Here is a 12,918-nt window from a genome sequence, read left to right as displayed (position 1 = left end):
GATTTTACAGCACAGTATGAAGATTCCTCTGCAGCCTGAGTTAATTTGTTTCATTTTACCTGTCCAGGTGGAGATGACTCTGCAACTGAATGTGTAGGTGAGAGATACTCAGGTTGTAATTCAGGAGACAGTACTGGTAAGAAAGAAAGACTTTCAGTTTTGTCATGAAATGTGTAGGTGAGTGTATGCTAACGACAGCTAATCATTGGAGAGTAGCCTACATAGATAATCATCATTGATGAAAAATTAATTAACATTTTTTGCATTGTAAACAAAATTGGAATCCCTTGTAACTTTTTCACATTTTGTCACATTGCAGCCAAATTTAAATATCTTACAGAGACAGTTCTGTCATTTGAAAATGAAAGGACAATGGCACAAATGCAAACCTACCATGACTCATCCATCTACCTGAACTGACAGGCTGAGCAAAGCAAGGGGAGCATTGGTCTTAGAAGCAGCCAACAGGTAATTGTGGAGGACCTGCAGAAGTCCACAGCTCCACAGGGAGGAATCTGTAGACAGCACAACTATGTGCACTCCGCAAATTTGATCTTTATGGCAGAGTGACAAGAGGAAGATCATTACTGAAACACGCAATCAGCAGAACTTTTGTAGGCGACAACAATCACACAGAAGAAAGTCCTTTTATCAGATGAGACCAAGCTTCTTGTCTGTTATTCAAAATGTCAACAGTGAAGAAAACTAAGACCCAGAAAACACCACCTCTGCAGAGAAACATGGTGATGATGATCACCATGCCATGTGGCTGCTTTCTTTCAGGTGGAACAAAGACGTTTGTAAGAGTTGATGGGAAGATGGATGGAGCAAAACACAAGATTATCCTGGAAGAAAATAAATTTATATGCAGCAAAACAAGGCAGAGGTTCACTTTCCAGCAGGACAACAACACTAAACATTCAACTAGAACAACATGACTGAGATAAATGCAGTTTCATGTGTTAGTGGTTATAAGAAAAAAAATCAGCTTTCAAATGTGCAAGGACCACAGAGGCATAGCCCTCTTAAAGATCTTGCAGCAATAATTATACCAGGAGGTTGTTCTACAATATGTATCAATGCCAAGTATATTTCATACTTTATTTTAAAAAAATATTATTATTATTATCTTTTTCGGTACAACTCTACTATTTTATATCATGTGGCAAATGAAAAAAGGCTTAATGGGTATAAATCTGTTTGCAAAACACAAACTGTGGTTTGATGTAGCCGATGTGTAATAAAATTCTAAAAACATAAACTGGGCAACCATCAAGGTATCTTCAACTGCAGATATTAAGTCAAGTTTTTAAAATCAAGACAGGAGCCTCACTAGTCTGGAGCTCATTACAGCGTCTTGCTCTATCAGTACCACTTACACATCATCTGTATGTGGGATCTCTGAATTTTAATTGTCCTTTTGCAATCAAACTATTTAACAAATGTGTGTATAAAAATGTATCTTTTGATTAGTGACATTTTTGGAGAAAGGTATGAAATTTAATCCATATTCAAGAAAAAGGAAGAAAAAGCTGTAGATTTATGAAGCCTGAAGACTAAAATCTTTTTTTAAGAAAAACATGGGAGAAATCAGCCAACTTCCTTTATACCTACACATTAGACAGCTGTGTGTTTCTCTTTGTATCTAACGCTTTATGAAATTTGGGGATAAATAATCTTAAAAATCCTATTTTAGCTTTAAGTAGAAAAAGTTCCTGTTGGCATTAAAGGCAATTAAAGGACAAAATGTCCACAAGATAGGTATGGTCTAACACACTGTGAGTACAAAAAGTTGTATTTTTCATACTCAAAAACATTGAGTGTAAATTCAAAGTACTACCAGGTTTTAAGCCAGAATGACCAGTACTAATTAAAGAAAATACTGTACAAGTCTATACTCTCCCATTGACAAAATGTAGCTGGTTTTACATTTTAATTTCTGAGAGGCAAATATATATATATTTTTTTTTAAATAACAAGCATCTCAAAATCATAAAATCAGTTTTAGTTTAATATGAAGGATGAGAGTGTTAAATATTTCTAACTAGCTGTGTGTTCTGTACTGTAAGTGTGTGTTTGTGTCTAAATCCGTCACAACTATGTGTGCCTACATGGTTGCCAATGGAGTAGTTAAGCTGGGCACTTTTGCAACTGCGCTCACTTTTCATACCAGGCAGACTGGGTTACTGCAGAGGCACCTTGAGCTCCTCAGAGTTCAGCAGAGCAGCAGAGATTTTTACACTCAGGGCCTCTTTCTGTCAGCCAGCTTCAGAACCAGGACCAGGACCACATCCAGAACCATGGCGCAACCCGTTAAAACCGACCCCACTAAGATGGGCGAGGGTCGGGCGATTGCAGTGCTGACTTCTGGAGGCGATGCTCAGGGTAAGTGCAGGCTTTCCAGAATGTACAATTGTGCAAAACAAGGACTCGGAGGACCTGCTAATAAAGTCAATATTTTAAAAATAACATATTTTTTCAAGCCTTTAATATCAATGACATTGCTACTTGAGGTCAGACTAGCTATTCACTGCTCACACAGGACTATTTTTAATCTCCCATTCACTTCCTAAACTATTTTTGATGCTTCATTAGTAAATAGAAATTATTTTAAACACACTACTATGTTCAAACATTTAATTCTCCCCATCAAATCCTGTATTTTTTAAAGATGTATTATGCTCTGTAATTTCTCCTAGAAGTCATAAAACTCAGTAAGGTAAAAGGGAGACATGATTTGCTAGAACGAAGGAGAACAGCAGACGATATTCTGACCTTTAACTTGATGAGGAATATGTCCAAAGTGACCTTTAAAAGGTTTGCCAGTGACCCCACACAGCTGATGTGTCAGCATGTGAGAGCCTGAGATTTCTCTCTTCGGTTTACCATGTGAACTTTCTCAAACATTGGACACAATCTCAAATGCAAAACCAAAACTACACATTGATTTCATCGCAACTTTTGTCTTTTAATATGCATTTTTCTGTAAAATAATCCTAATTTCTTTCAAGGAATGCAACAATTATGACTGCTAATTTTAGAAGCATGACCTTTCCTTCCTATGTGTAGATTAGTGAGGCAGGTCAAGAAAGCAGTACTGCTCTTCCTTCCTATACCTCTTTCCTTTTGCACTGTAAGAGGATATGCTTTTGGCAGCCTTTGAGCTAATCAACCCGCAGCTTGTCCTTTAAGTAAGCCTTCATTGAGACGACCGCATTGAGGTTCATACTGTCTTGTTGTGGTATTAATTGCCTTGTCGCACTTGTGGCTTTCATCTGATGTTTCGTATTCACAAGTTTTTCGTAGGAGCCAAATGTGGCATTTCTGAAATTTTTCAACAGTCGAGTGATTCAACATTCAGACTCAGAAAACTCACAACTTAACATGTAAGCTGAAAGAAAGCTGTAAATGTTATGATTTGAAGGTGAAATTAAAGTTTGCACTTAATGACAGGTTTGTTTGTTTTTTATCAAGTGGGTTACATGGAAATAATACACACTAATGGCCTTTCTGTTACTTAAAAATTATAGTAAGAGGGACCCAAATTTACAGTGCAATACTGTTCAAACCTGTTAAACCTTCAAAGGAAAATGTGTTTTGCCTGGGCTTCATCAACAGAAAAATTCATTACTGAAAGAAGTTATAAGATAATTCAATGTCCCAAAATGTATTTTAAAAAAAGAAATTCCAGTTACAAGGATGGTGCAAATTAAGATCCCCTCTCTGTTCATGCAGGAATGAATGCGGCTGTGAGAGCCACAGTTCGAGTGGGGTTGTACACTGGAGCCAAGGTTTACTTCGTCCATGAGGTTGGTACTGCTTCTATCCATTACTACAGAAAATTATATAACCTGAACAAATTAAAATAATCAATTATTATATGTGTTCTACTTTTATGAAAACGGAGAAAAACAATAGAGTATTTTAATTATTATTCAGCAGCATCACTTCAATGGTTCAATCTTTCATTCAGGAGTGTTAGTAGAACTAAAGTGAAAACAAAGAACGTGACGAACACGAAGTTGCTTCATTGCAAGTATTATTTTTAAAGGGGTAGTTTTCTGCTGTATGGTGACGTAGTTGTTGTTACCAGGGTTACCAGGGCCTGGTTGACGGGGGAGACAATATCCGCCCAGCTACCTGGGAAAGTGTGTCAATGATGCTGCAGCTGGTGAGTACGAACACACACAGGCAATGATCATTTGTGCACTATATATATAGTCTCTCACATGTACTAACAGTCCAGCTTTTACTCTCTGTGGTGCAGCGTTGAAGGTCAAATAGTCAGTTAAATGCCAAGGTTCATTAGAAAGCAACACTTCAGCGACACGAGTGTGAAGGTTTCCAATTCCACCACCCGAGCTGTGCTCTTCAGACTAAAATCCTTTCTCCTTGTCGGACGTCAGGGTGGGACTGTGATCGGTAGCGCCCGCTGTCAGGACTTCCGCACTAAGGAGGGGCGCACCAAGGCGGCCTGTAACTTAGTCAAGCTGGGCATCACCAACTTGTGCGTCATTGGAGGTGATGGCAGTCTCACAGGTGCCAACCAGTTCAGGACGGAGTGGAAAGACCTGCTGGCCGACCTGGTTAAAGCAGGTGAGATCCACCTTCAAAGAGCTGCACACTGTAAAACATTTGAAGGTGGTTTAAGTTGAAAATGAAAGTCCACCTGCTGCCTTGAAAATGTCATTTAAGTCAGAAAGAAAATTCTTTTGGTTTTAACTCAGAACTTAAAGTTTGAAAAGTTGATTTGACAACAAGAGACAAGTGTCTAAAAATAGTTTTTTGGGTTTATTAATCTTGACATGTGAGTTTTAACTTAATGCTGCAATTTAAACCAAATAACTATTTCACAATATGCAAGAAAATACAATCCTCACCTAGTTAAAGAGCTCACACTTTTCTCTTATTTTCACTCACTATATCAAGTTGAAATAACTATTTATTTTACTTTCAAATAAGTTAAATTATTGTTTCAAATTGCATGAACAAAATTTCTGATGAGATAATGAATTTTATTAACCGTCAAAATAAATTTTGTTCAGAAACATTTAGCATGAACATGACATCATCCTCAAAGTTTGCAAACTGAAAATTGTACATAAATGACCATTTGCCTGGAAAAACACACAAGAATCAGATAAATGTAACTTATTTCCATCTCACGCTTGGTGCATCACAAGGTTATAAAAACAAGCCGCTAAGCATTCTGAGAAATAGTTCCTCTCTTTTTCTTCTTTCAGTTTTTTATTTACTGACCTAAAAATTCAAGTTTGTTCAGGACTTGGAGGTTTGACAAAATTAATAACAAGTTAGCACAACTTACTAAGTTTGTTTTTCACAATTTCACAGTATAGGTTCAAAATCTAAAGCTTGCTAAATTTATTTGACTACAAAAGTAGAAGACAGTCACAATGAAATGTGGCTCAGATGTTTTACAGTGCACAATATGAATGCAAGATTTCTAAAAAAAAATGGTCAGTATAAATATGCTATATAAGTATTATTTTTTAAAGATGTTTGAATCCGGTTTCAGGAAAAATCACAGCAAATGAAGCAAAGAACTCCTCCCACCTCAACATTGTCGGCATGGTGGGCTCCATCGACAATGATTTCTGTGGGACTGATATGACCATTGGCACTGACAGCGCCCTGCATCGCATTATTGAAATAGTAGATGCCATCACAACCACGGCACAGAGGTAAGCATGTTGGTTTTAAAATGTTCAAAGACAGAAGCATCAGATGAAACGTTTGCAGGCTTTTGACAATAAGTGCTTCTGTGTGCAGTCACCAGAGGACCTTCATCTTGGAGGTAATGGGTAGGCACTGTGGGTGAGTACAGGTTTCATGTGTGTTTTAGAAGAATTAGAATAAAGTTTCGCATAACAACCACATAACTAAAATAAGAAACAAGACAAATTCTGATTTTAATCTAAGAAGAGAAAAGTGACCCTAAATCCTTCTCTGAAAACATTTTACATGGTAGACCAACACAAGGTTGTGCATAAGTTTGAAGTGGAAGCTGTTCCTTGAAGACCTCAGGTGTCAGAGAGCATTTGTGAAACAGCAACATGATGGAGACTAAGGAGCACAGCAGACAGACCAGAGAGAAAGACATGGAGACATTTAGGTTGCCTTGAATGCTTCACAAAGCACTGTTCCGTCCATCTTTGCAAAATGGAAAAAAATATGGCAAACTAAGTCTACCAAGAAGCCATACTCAAAGAAGCAGCAGGAGATCTGCAGTAACTCTGGAGGAGCTGCAGAGATTCACAATTGTGAGAATCTGTTGACAGTAGTATTAGTGCATTCCACAAATCTGAGCTCTATAGATGTGCGAAAACAAGAAAACCCTTGCTGAGAAAACCATGAGAAATCCCATTTGCATTTTTCCAGAAGCAGTGAGAGCAACAGCAAACTTGATGCTCAAATGACAGCAAAATTATATATTTTAAACTGCATAAAAACATATTGCATGAAAAGAAAAAAACACTTCAAATTACCATGATTGTACTGGGAACAACAAAGCTGATCAGAGCTGATGGGACGATGAATGGAGGTAAAAAACAAACCAAACCTGGAAGTAAACCTGTGCAAGACTGCCAAAGACTGAAGAGGTTTGCCTTCCAGCAGGACAATAATAATAAAAATGCAATTGGTGCAACAATGGAATGGATGGGATCAATGCACATTTCTGTACTAAAATCCTCTAATTGAAGCATTTTTAAACTAATAATTAGTAAACGCCTTATTGATGTACGGGCCCATCAATTCTTCAGAATAGGAAGCACCAGAACATGTCTTTCAATTGAAGCAGATGTGTAGATCAGGAAACACCTAGAGAGAAATAGCTATTCTTCAAAGTTTCCACATGTACAGTCAGAATAAAGCTTTAAACAGCTATTTCTAAAATGTTATTCCATGTTGCAATAACATTTTATTGTGTACAGCTACCTTGCCTTGGTGACTGCTCTGGCCTGTGGTGCCGACTGGGTCTTCATCCCAGAGATGCCTCCAGATGACGGATGGGAGGAACATCTGTGTAGAAGGCTTACAAATGTAAATTTTCTTGCTCTTTAGACTCATATTTATGTTTAATTTGGCTTCTGCCCTAAATCTTTACCTGCCCTATTGTAGCAAAGATCTCGTGGTTCCCGTTTGAATATCATCATTGTTGCAGAGGGAGCAATAGATCGCAAAGGAAAACCAATCACCTGTGACCTAGTCAAACAGGTCAGTGCACCAGAATACTAGGAAATAAGCACAAACTATTCCAGGAAGTTTTCTCATAAAGAATGTCTTTTTTCAAGCTGGTGTCAAAGCAGCTGGGCTTCGACACCCGAACCACCATCTTGGGCCATGTGCAAAGAGGAGGAACCCCCTCTGCTTTTGACAGGATCCTGGTAATGCCTCAATAAACCAGTTTAGTCATTTTTATAACATTTATTGATCATGTTAGAGCCTCTTGTTTTTAATATAACCCAGGCAAGCAGGATGGGTGTGGAGGCTGTCATGGCTCTGCTGGAAGCCACACCAGATACTCCTGCATGTGTGGTCAGCCTGTCTGGAAACATGGCTGTCCGGCTGCCTCTAATGGAGTGTGTGCAAGTGGTAAGTCAGCATGGAGATACATTCATAAACATTAAGTCTGCCAGGTGTTCATTAGGTAAAAACTGTGATTCTGCAGTGACTTGAAAAGACAGTAAATTCTGTTGTTTGTAATTTTGTCACTCTATGTATTTTATTGGAATTTATGTTTGCATCATTCAGTGTTAAAACAGAGATGGCACCATTATTCTCAGTGGATGTTTTTTTTAAGGATCAGAAAAGATGGTCAAATATATTGGGAAGGTGGAAAAGAAAATGTTAAAACTTGCAAAATCCTTGAACCTGGGATGGAGGTTCATCTTCCTGTAGATCAGCAATCTAAATAAATTCAGAGCTACAGTAGAATGGTTTAAATCCAAGTATGTGCATGTGTTGAAATGGTCCATTCAAAGTTCAGGCTCAAATTTATCTGATAACGTCTGACAAATGTCTAAAATTTAATTTACCAGACACTCCTTATCCACCCCTATAAAACTATTGTAATTCCAATGACAGGTGATTATTCAGGGGACTAAATACAAACTCACACCACAGTTTTCAAATTGTATAATTATTCTTTCATTTCATATTTAGGCACTATTTAGCATTTTTTATCACATAAAATTAAAACAAAATATATTAAAGTTTCCCATTGTAATATAGCAAAATATAAAATAGTTCAAATGTTTTTTCAAAGGTTTTGATTGACTTAAAAAATTTTTATTAAAACTTATGTATTTGCTTTTCATACCAGACTAAAGACGTCACCACAGCCATGGCTGAAGGACGGTATGACGATGCGGTGATGCTCAGGGGAAAGTAAGGCATGCACCTATATCAATTTTAATTTCTACCCACTGTGTTTTCAAATGAATGTTCACTTTTGCTTTTCTCACAACAGGAGCTTTGAGAACAACTGGAACACGTATAAAATGCTTGCCCATGTGAACCCTCCAGAAACAAAGGTTTGAAACTACTCCTTTAGATTTAGTGGACATTTTCCAAAAGTCTTCTGGTGAGGGTTATATAAATATATACACATGTATATAAATATATACACACATATAATTTCAGAGCAATATCAACATTGCGATACTGAACGTCGGCGCTCCATGTGCAGGAATGAATGCTGCAGTACGTGCAGCAGTCAGGGTCGGGCTCCTTCAGGGCCACCAGATGCTGGCGGTGCATGAAGGCTTCGATGGCTTGGCACATGGGATGGTAATGTATTAGATCAGCTGTAAATGAGACATGTTGAGCATTGTCCTTATGAATAACAATGGATTATTCGGACATAATCTTGTTTTATCATCACAATATAAAACCTGAACATATAATGAGACAAATTGGTCTGATTTCATGTACAGATTGAGCCAATTGGTTGGTCTGGAGTGGCAGGATGGACTGGAAAGGGCGGTTCCATGCTTGGGACCAAGAGGTGAGCCAGTTCAAAAAGGTCTGGGCTTCAATAGATTCTTTAATACTTTATTGAATACTGGTTGCCTTAAAGAAAATCTAAATCTGTACTGACATGATGTGATGTTCATTATTTTTGTTATGAAGGACACTGCCTAAGCAGCTTCTGGAGGAGATCAGTCTGAACATCACAAAGTTCAACATCCATGGTATTGTCGTTATCGGAGGCTTTGAGGTGAGACACTTTTGACTCTGCTTCAGTTTTAAAATGCTACAAAGTCCATTTGACTTCAGCAACAAAATCAGTCAAAGGTGTAAAAGGTTAATGCAGTAAGCATGGGCAAGTTTGAAACTGTTCTTAATTTTTTCTTACCTTTGAAGGTAAGAAAAAATTACCTTTTTAAAGGGTCAAAATTCTGCATACAGTTCAATATAAATTTGTGTCTTTCCAAGTAACCACTGGTTTAATGTCCCTTAGGGAACTGCATGGTTCTTGTAGTTATAAAGTTATGGCTTAATTCTGGCTGGTATCGTTCAAATAGCTTTGTTTCTTGATTTAGCCCAGCTTTTTTAAGGATAGTATACAGTGAGCTCCACCATTTGTGATGAGAAAAGATATAAAATATCCAGCTGAAATTGCTGTTAACTAAATGTGTGTTGTTACTCTACAAAATTGCTGTGGGATATTTAACCAAACATTAGTGAGGATGTATTTAAGTATGCCATATTTGGGTTGCAAGAGTTCACATGTTTTAAACTCACTAGAGACGTATACCCATTCTGTAATGAGAAAGGAATGTTTAAATGTGTCAGTAAAAGCCCCAATAAAATGTAATTCTTGCCAATGAGGAGTTTTTATAAACTTGAATCCTGCAATTCTTGAAAAAAAAAAAAAAAAGCATGTCCTTTTGAGTTATGGCTTTCCTCCTCACAGGCATTCCTGGGAGGTCTCGAGATGATGGAAGCTAGAGAGAAGTACGAGGAATTGTGTATTCCCCTCGTCGTTGTTCCTGCTACCGTCTCCAATAATATCCCTGGATCTGACTTCAGCATAGGCGCAGACACAGCCCTCAACACCATAACCATGGTAAACATCTGTCTGTGTAGAAACAATGAAGTGATCAGGTTTTTTTCACTCATTGTTGTTTCCTGACTCTTGCTCACGTTCTGCAGACATGTGACCGGATCAAACAGTCTGCTGCCGGCACCAAGAGGAGAGTGTTCATTATTGAGACCATGGGGGGATACTGTGGCTACCTGGCAACCATGGCTGGGTTGGCATCTGGAGCAGATGCGGCCTACATTTATGAGGAACCGTTCAACATCCATGACCTCGAGGTCTGTCTGTATGTCTTCTCAGGACCAAAAGATAAAAAGAAACAAAATCATAACATTCGTCAGTGAGAGATGGCCAGATAGTTTTGTCAGTCTGATCGATGATTTGTTTGTAGCTGAACGTTGATCATCTGGTGGAAAAGATGAAGACAACAGTGAAGAGGGGGCTAATTCTGAGGTTTGTGGGAAATAAAACCACAATTTTTTTCATCCTGCTCACATTCACTGCTATTAGATGGTGTTTATGTCTCGTCTGAAACTTTGACATTTGCTTCAGAAATGAGAAGTGCAACGCAAACTACACGACTGATTTCATCTTCAACCTGTATTCAGAGGAGGGGAAGGGCGTGTTTGACTGCAGAAAAAATGTTCTTGGTCATATGCAGCAGGTTTGTTACTCTGTGATTCTCTGTTTGTTGGTCCACTTCTCATAGTTTGGTGCAGCCACTGTGAAAGATACAATGTTTTTTTCTTCCCAGGGTGGAACACCCAGTCCTTTTGATAGGAACTTTGGCACAAAGATGGGAATCAAGTCTGTGCTTTGGTTGACTGACAAGCTGAAGGAATGCTACAGACATGGTGCGTGTTTGAAAGCTTCTTGTTTATAGTTTGAACAAAGTATGCTCTTTTTGACTCTAAAATGTCTGTTTCTAAATTAAACCTGCAGGTCGCATCTTTGCCAACTCAAAGGACTCAGCCTGTGTGCTGGGAATGAGGAAAAGAGCGTTGGTGTTCCAGCCTTTGGCAGACCTAAGAACTGAGACTGACATTGAGTAATACCCTATTAACTTTACTTAGAGTACCCTGTATTAAAATCCCTTGGACTTATTACATTTTTGATTTTGCAAGCATAAATTACAATATATTTTACTCCAATTTTCCCTAAGAGACAATCACAAAGTAGGATGTCATTGTAAAGTGGAAGAAATGTATGTCTTCTCAAATCTTTTTACAAAGTAAAGCTTGAAAATTGTGTCATAAACATTTGTTCAACAACTTTACTTCAGTTACCTTATTAAACAACCTTTTGGTTCAGTTACAACAATCATTTTGAATTATGAAAACTGAACTTTCTTCACTTTGTTCATTGCAAATTTGCTTAATTGTAGTCAAATTTAATGGAGAATTTCAAAGTCTTTGTATTGATTCTCAGTTGGATGTTGGTTTTGATTTTGACAGGGCCATGTAAACATTCCTTAACATATCTCAGTGATGCGTGTTGGCCCTTCATTTAAATCCGCCCCAATTTTTTTTTTGTCTTTAGACTTTTTCACTGATAAGCATTGTCCTTTGCAGACACCGTATTCCAAAGACTCAGTGGTGGCTGAAGCTGAGGCCCATCTTGAAGATCTTGGCCAAGTACAAGATCAACTTGGACACCTCAGAGAGGACTGCAATGGAACATGTCATCAAGAAGAGAGGCTTAGTTCCTCAGTAGCTTTTCTTCTCAAGAAAAATCAGTTCATTGTCTTCTTTTTAAAGTACTTTGTAAACTCTGACTTGAGGATTGTGCAATAATAAAGACATTAACATAAAAATATTGTTTAACAACAAGTACTTACAAATCACACTGTCAGTGTTTAAATAAATTGAGTGAAATTCATTTGCTAAATTGTACAAACAGCTGAATTTTAGGAAATTTAAATTTTGATTGATTTCTTGTTTCATGCTAAGTTAGTTAGAAATTATAAATGCCTAAATTACAATGTCCCTTAATAGATTTTCTGAAGTTTGGCTTTGGTGATAAAAAATGTGTCTCCCGTTTAAGTTTTTTGTTAAAAATTAAAAATTAACCAAGTTGACTCTCTAGTTTCCTTTTTTTCTTCATTTTTTAGAATACCAACATTTAACCATGCATTGTGTGAGTGAGAAACTTTAGCTTTTAAATGCCCTGCAGTTTCTGATCTTCACTTGAGAATAAAACATATAAGAGAATATCTCTAAAGACCAAATTTCATTTGGTCTTTAGAAAAAGACCAAATGAAATTTCATTTGGTCTTTAGATATAGAAAAATTGTTCTATTTCAAGATTTTTGCATAGCATTTGGTGTTGCAGCATGAATTAAATCATGAGGGTAAAAGAAGAAAATGAAAACATTAAAAATGTACAGTTTTTTAATATTTAAATTTGAAGAAAATATATTTTGCACACTTAATATCCATGCTTAATTATGTTTGTTTAAAGCTAAGTTAAACATGATAAATTGAAAAAAAAGTATCATATTTTCTCTGTAATAATGGACGCCTCTTAAACCTGTCTCAATTGTCCAGTGAATTAGTTTACCAAATGTTTAAACCCTGTTGCACGCTATAAAAACCTGACGAGTAAATGTAATGAAGTCATGCTATTTATTTAAATATCTGAAAGTAATAGCCGAAACTAATATATAGTAATAAAAAACTAATATATAGTAATAAAAAACTAATATAAATATAAAAAACTAATATATATATATATATATATATATATATATATATATATATATATATATATATATATATATAATATATATATATATATATATATATATATATATATATATATAATATATATATATATAATATATATATATGGGA

The 12,918-nt window shown here is 36.7% G+C and overlaps 1 protein-coding gene across 1 annotated transcript; it reads left to right on the top strand.

Annotated features, from left to right (window-relative positions):
- The first annotated feature begins 2,084 nt into the window (after positions 1-2,084).
- pfkmb (phosphofructokinase, muscle b) lies at positions 2,085-12,143 on the top strand. The gene is made up of 22 exons (XM_055026756.1): positions 2,085-2,385; positions 3,736-3,809; positions 4,094-4,171; positions 4,407-4,596; positions 5,537-5,702; positions 5,791-5,835; positions 6,954-7,062; positions 7,141-7,236; positions 7,314-7,406; positions 7,489-7,614; positions 8,345-8,409; positions 8,492-8,555; positions 8,665-8,811; positions 8,958-9,028; positions 9,154-9,241; positions 9,941-10,093; positions 10,180-10,344; positions 10,458-10,519; positions 10,619-10,730; positions 10,821-10,920; positions 11,009-11,114; positions 11,638-12,143. The coding sequence occupies exons 1-22, from the start codon at positions 2,100-2,102 to the stop codon at positions 11,777-11,779; spliced, it is 2,538 nt and encodes an 845-aa protein (XP_054882731.1). The 5' UTR covers positions 2,085-2,099; the 3' UTR covers positions 11,780-12,143.
- Positions 12,144-12,918: the final 775 nt, after the last annotated feature.

The sequence above is a fragment of the Poeciliopsis prolifica genome, unplaced genomic scaffold (assembly GCF_027474105.1).
Source record: "Poeciliopsis prolifica strain line A6 unplaced genomic scaffold, Auburn_PproV2 SCAFFOLD003, whole genome shotgun sequence".
In the NCBI taxonomy this organism is placed as follows: domain Eukaryota; kingdom Metazoa; phylum Chordata; class Actinopteri; order Cyprinodontiformes; family Poeciliidae; genus Poeciliopsis; species Poeciliopsis prolifica.
Note: the sequence above shows the minus strand (reverse complement) of the source record. Positions and strands in the feature narration are given on the sequence as shown.

Coding starts and splice junctions, on each gene's coding strand:
- pfkmb (XM_055026756.1), top strand. CDS start 2,100: ATGTGTGCCTACATGGTTGCCAATGGAGTAGTTAAGCTGGGCACTTTT. Junction 5,836..6,953: donor GTAATGGGTAGGCACTGTGG/GTGAGTACAGGT, acceptor TATTGTGTACAG/CTACCTTGCCTTGGTGACTG. Junction 10,731..10,820: donor TTCTTGGTCATATGCAGCAG/GTTTGTTACTCT, acceptor TTTTCTTCCCAG/GGTGGAACACCCAGTCCTTT.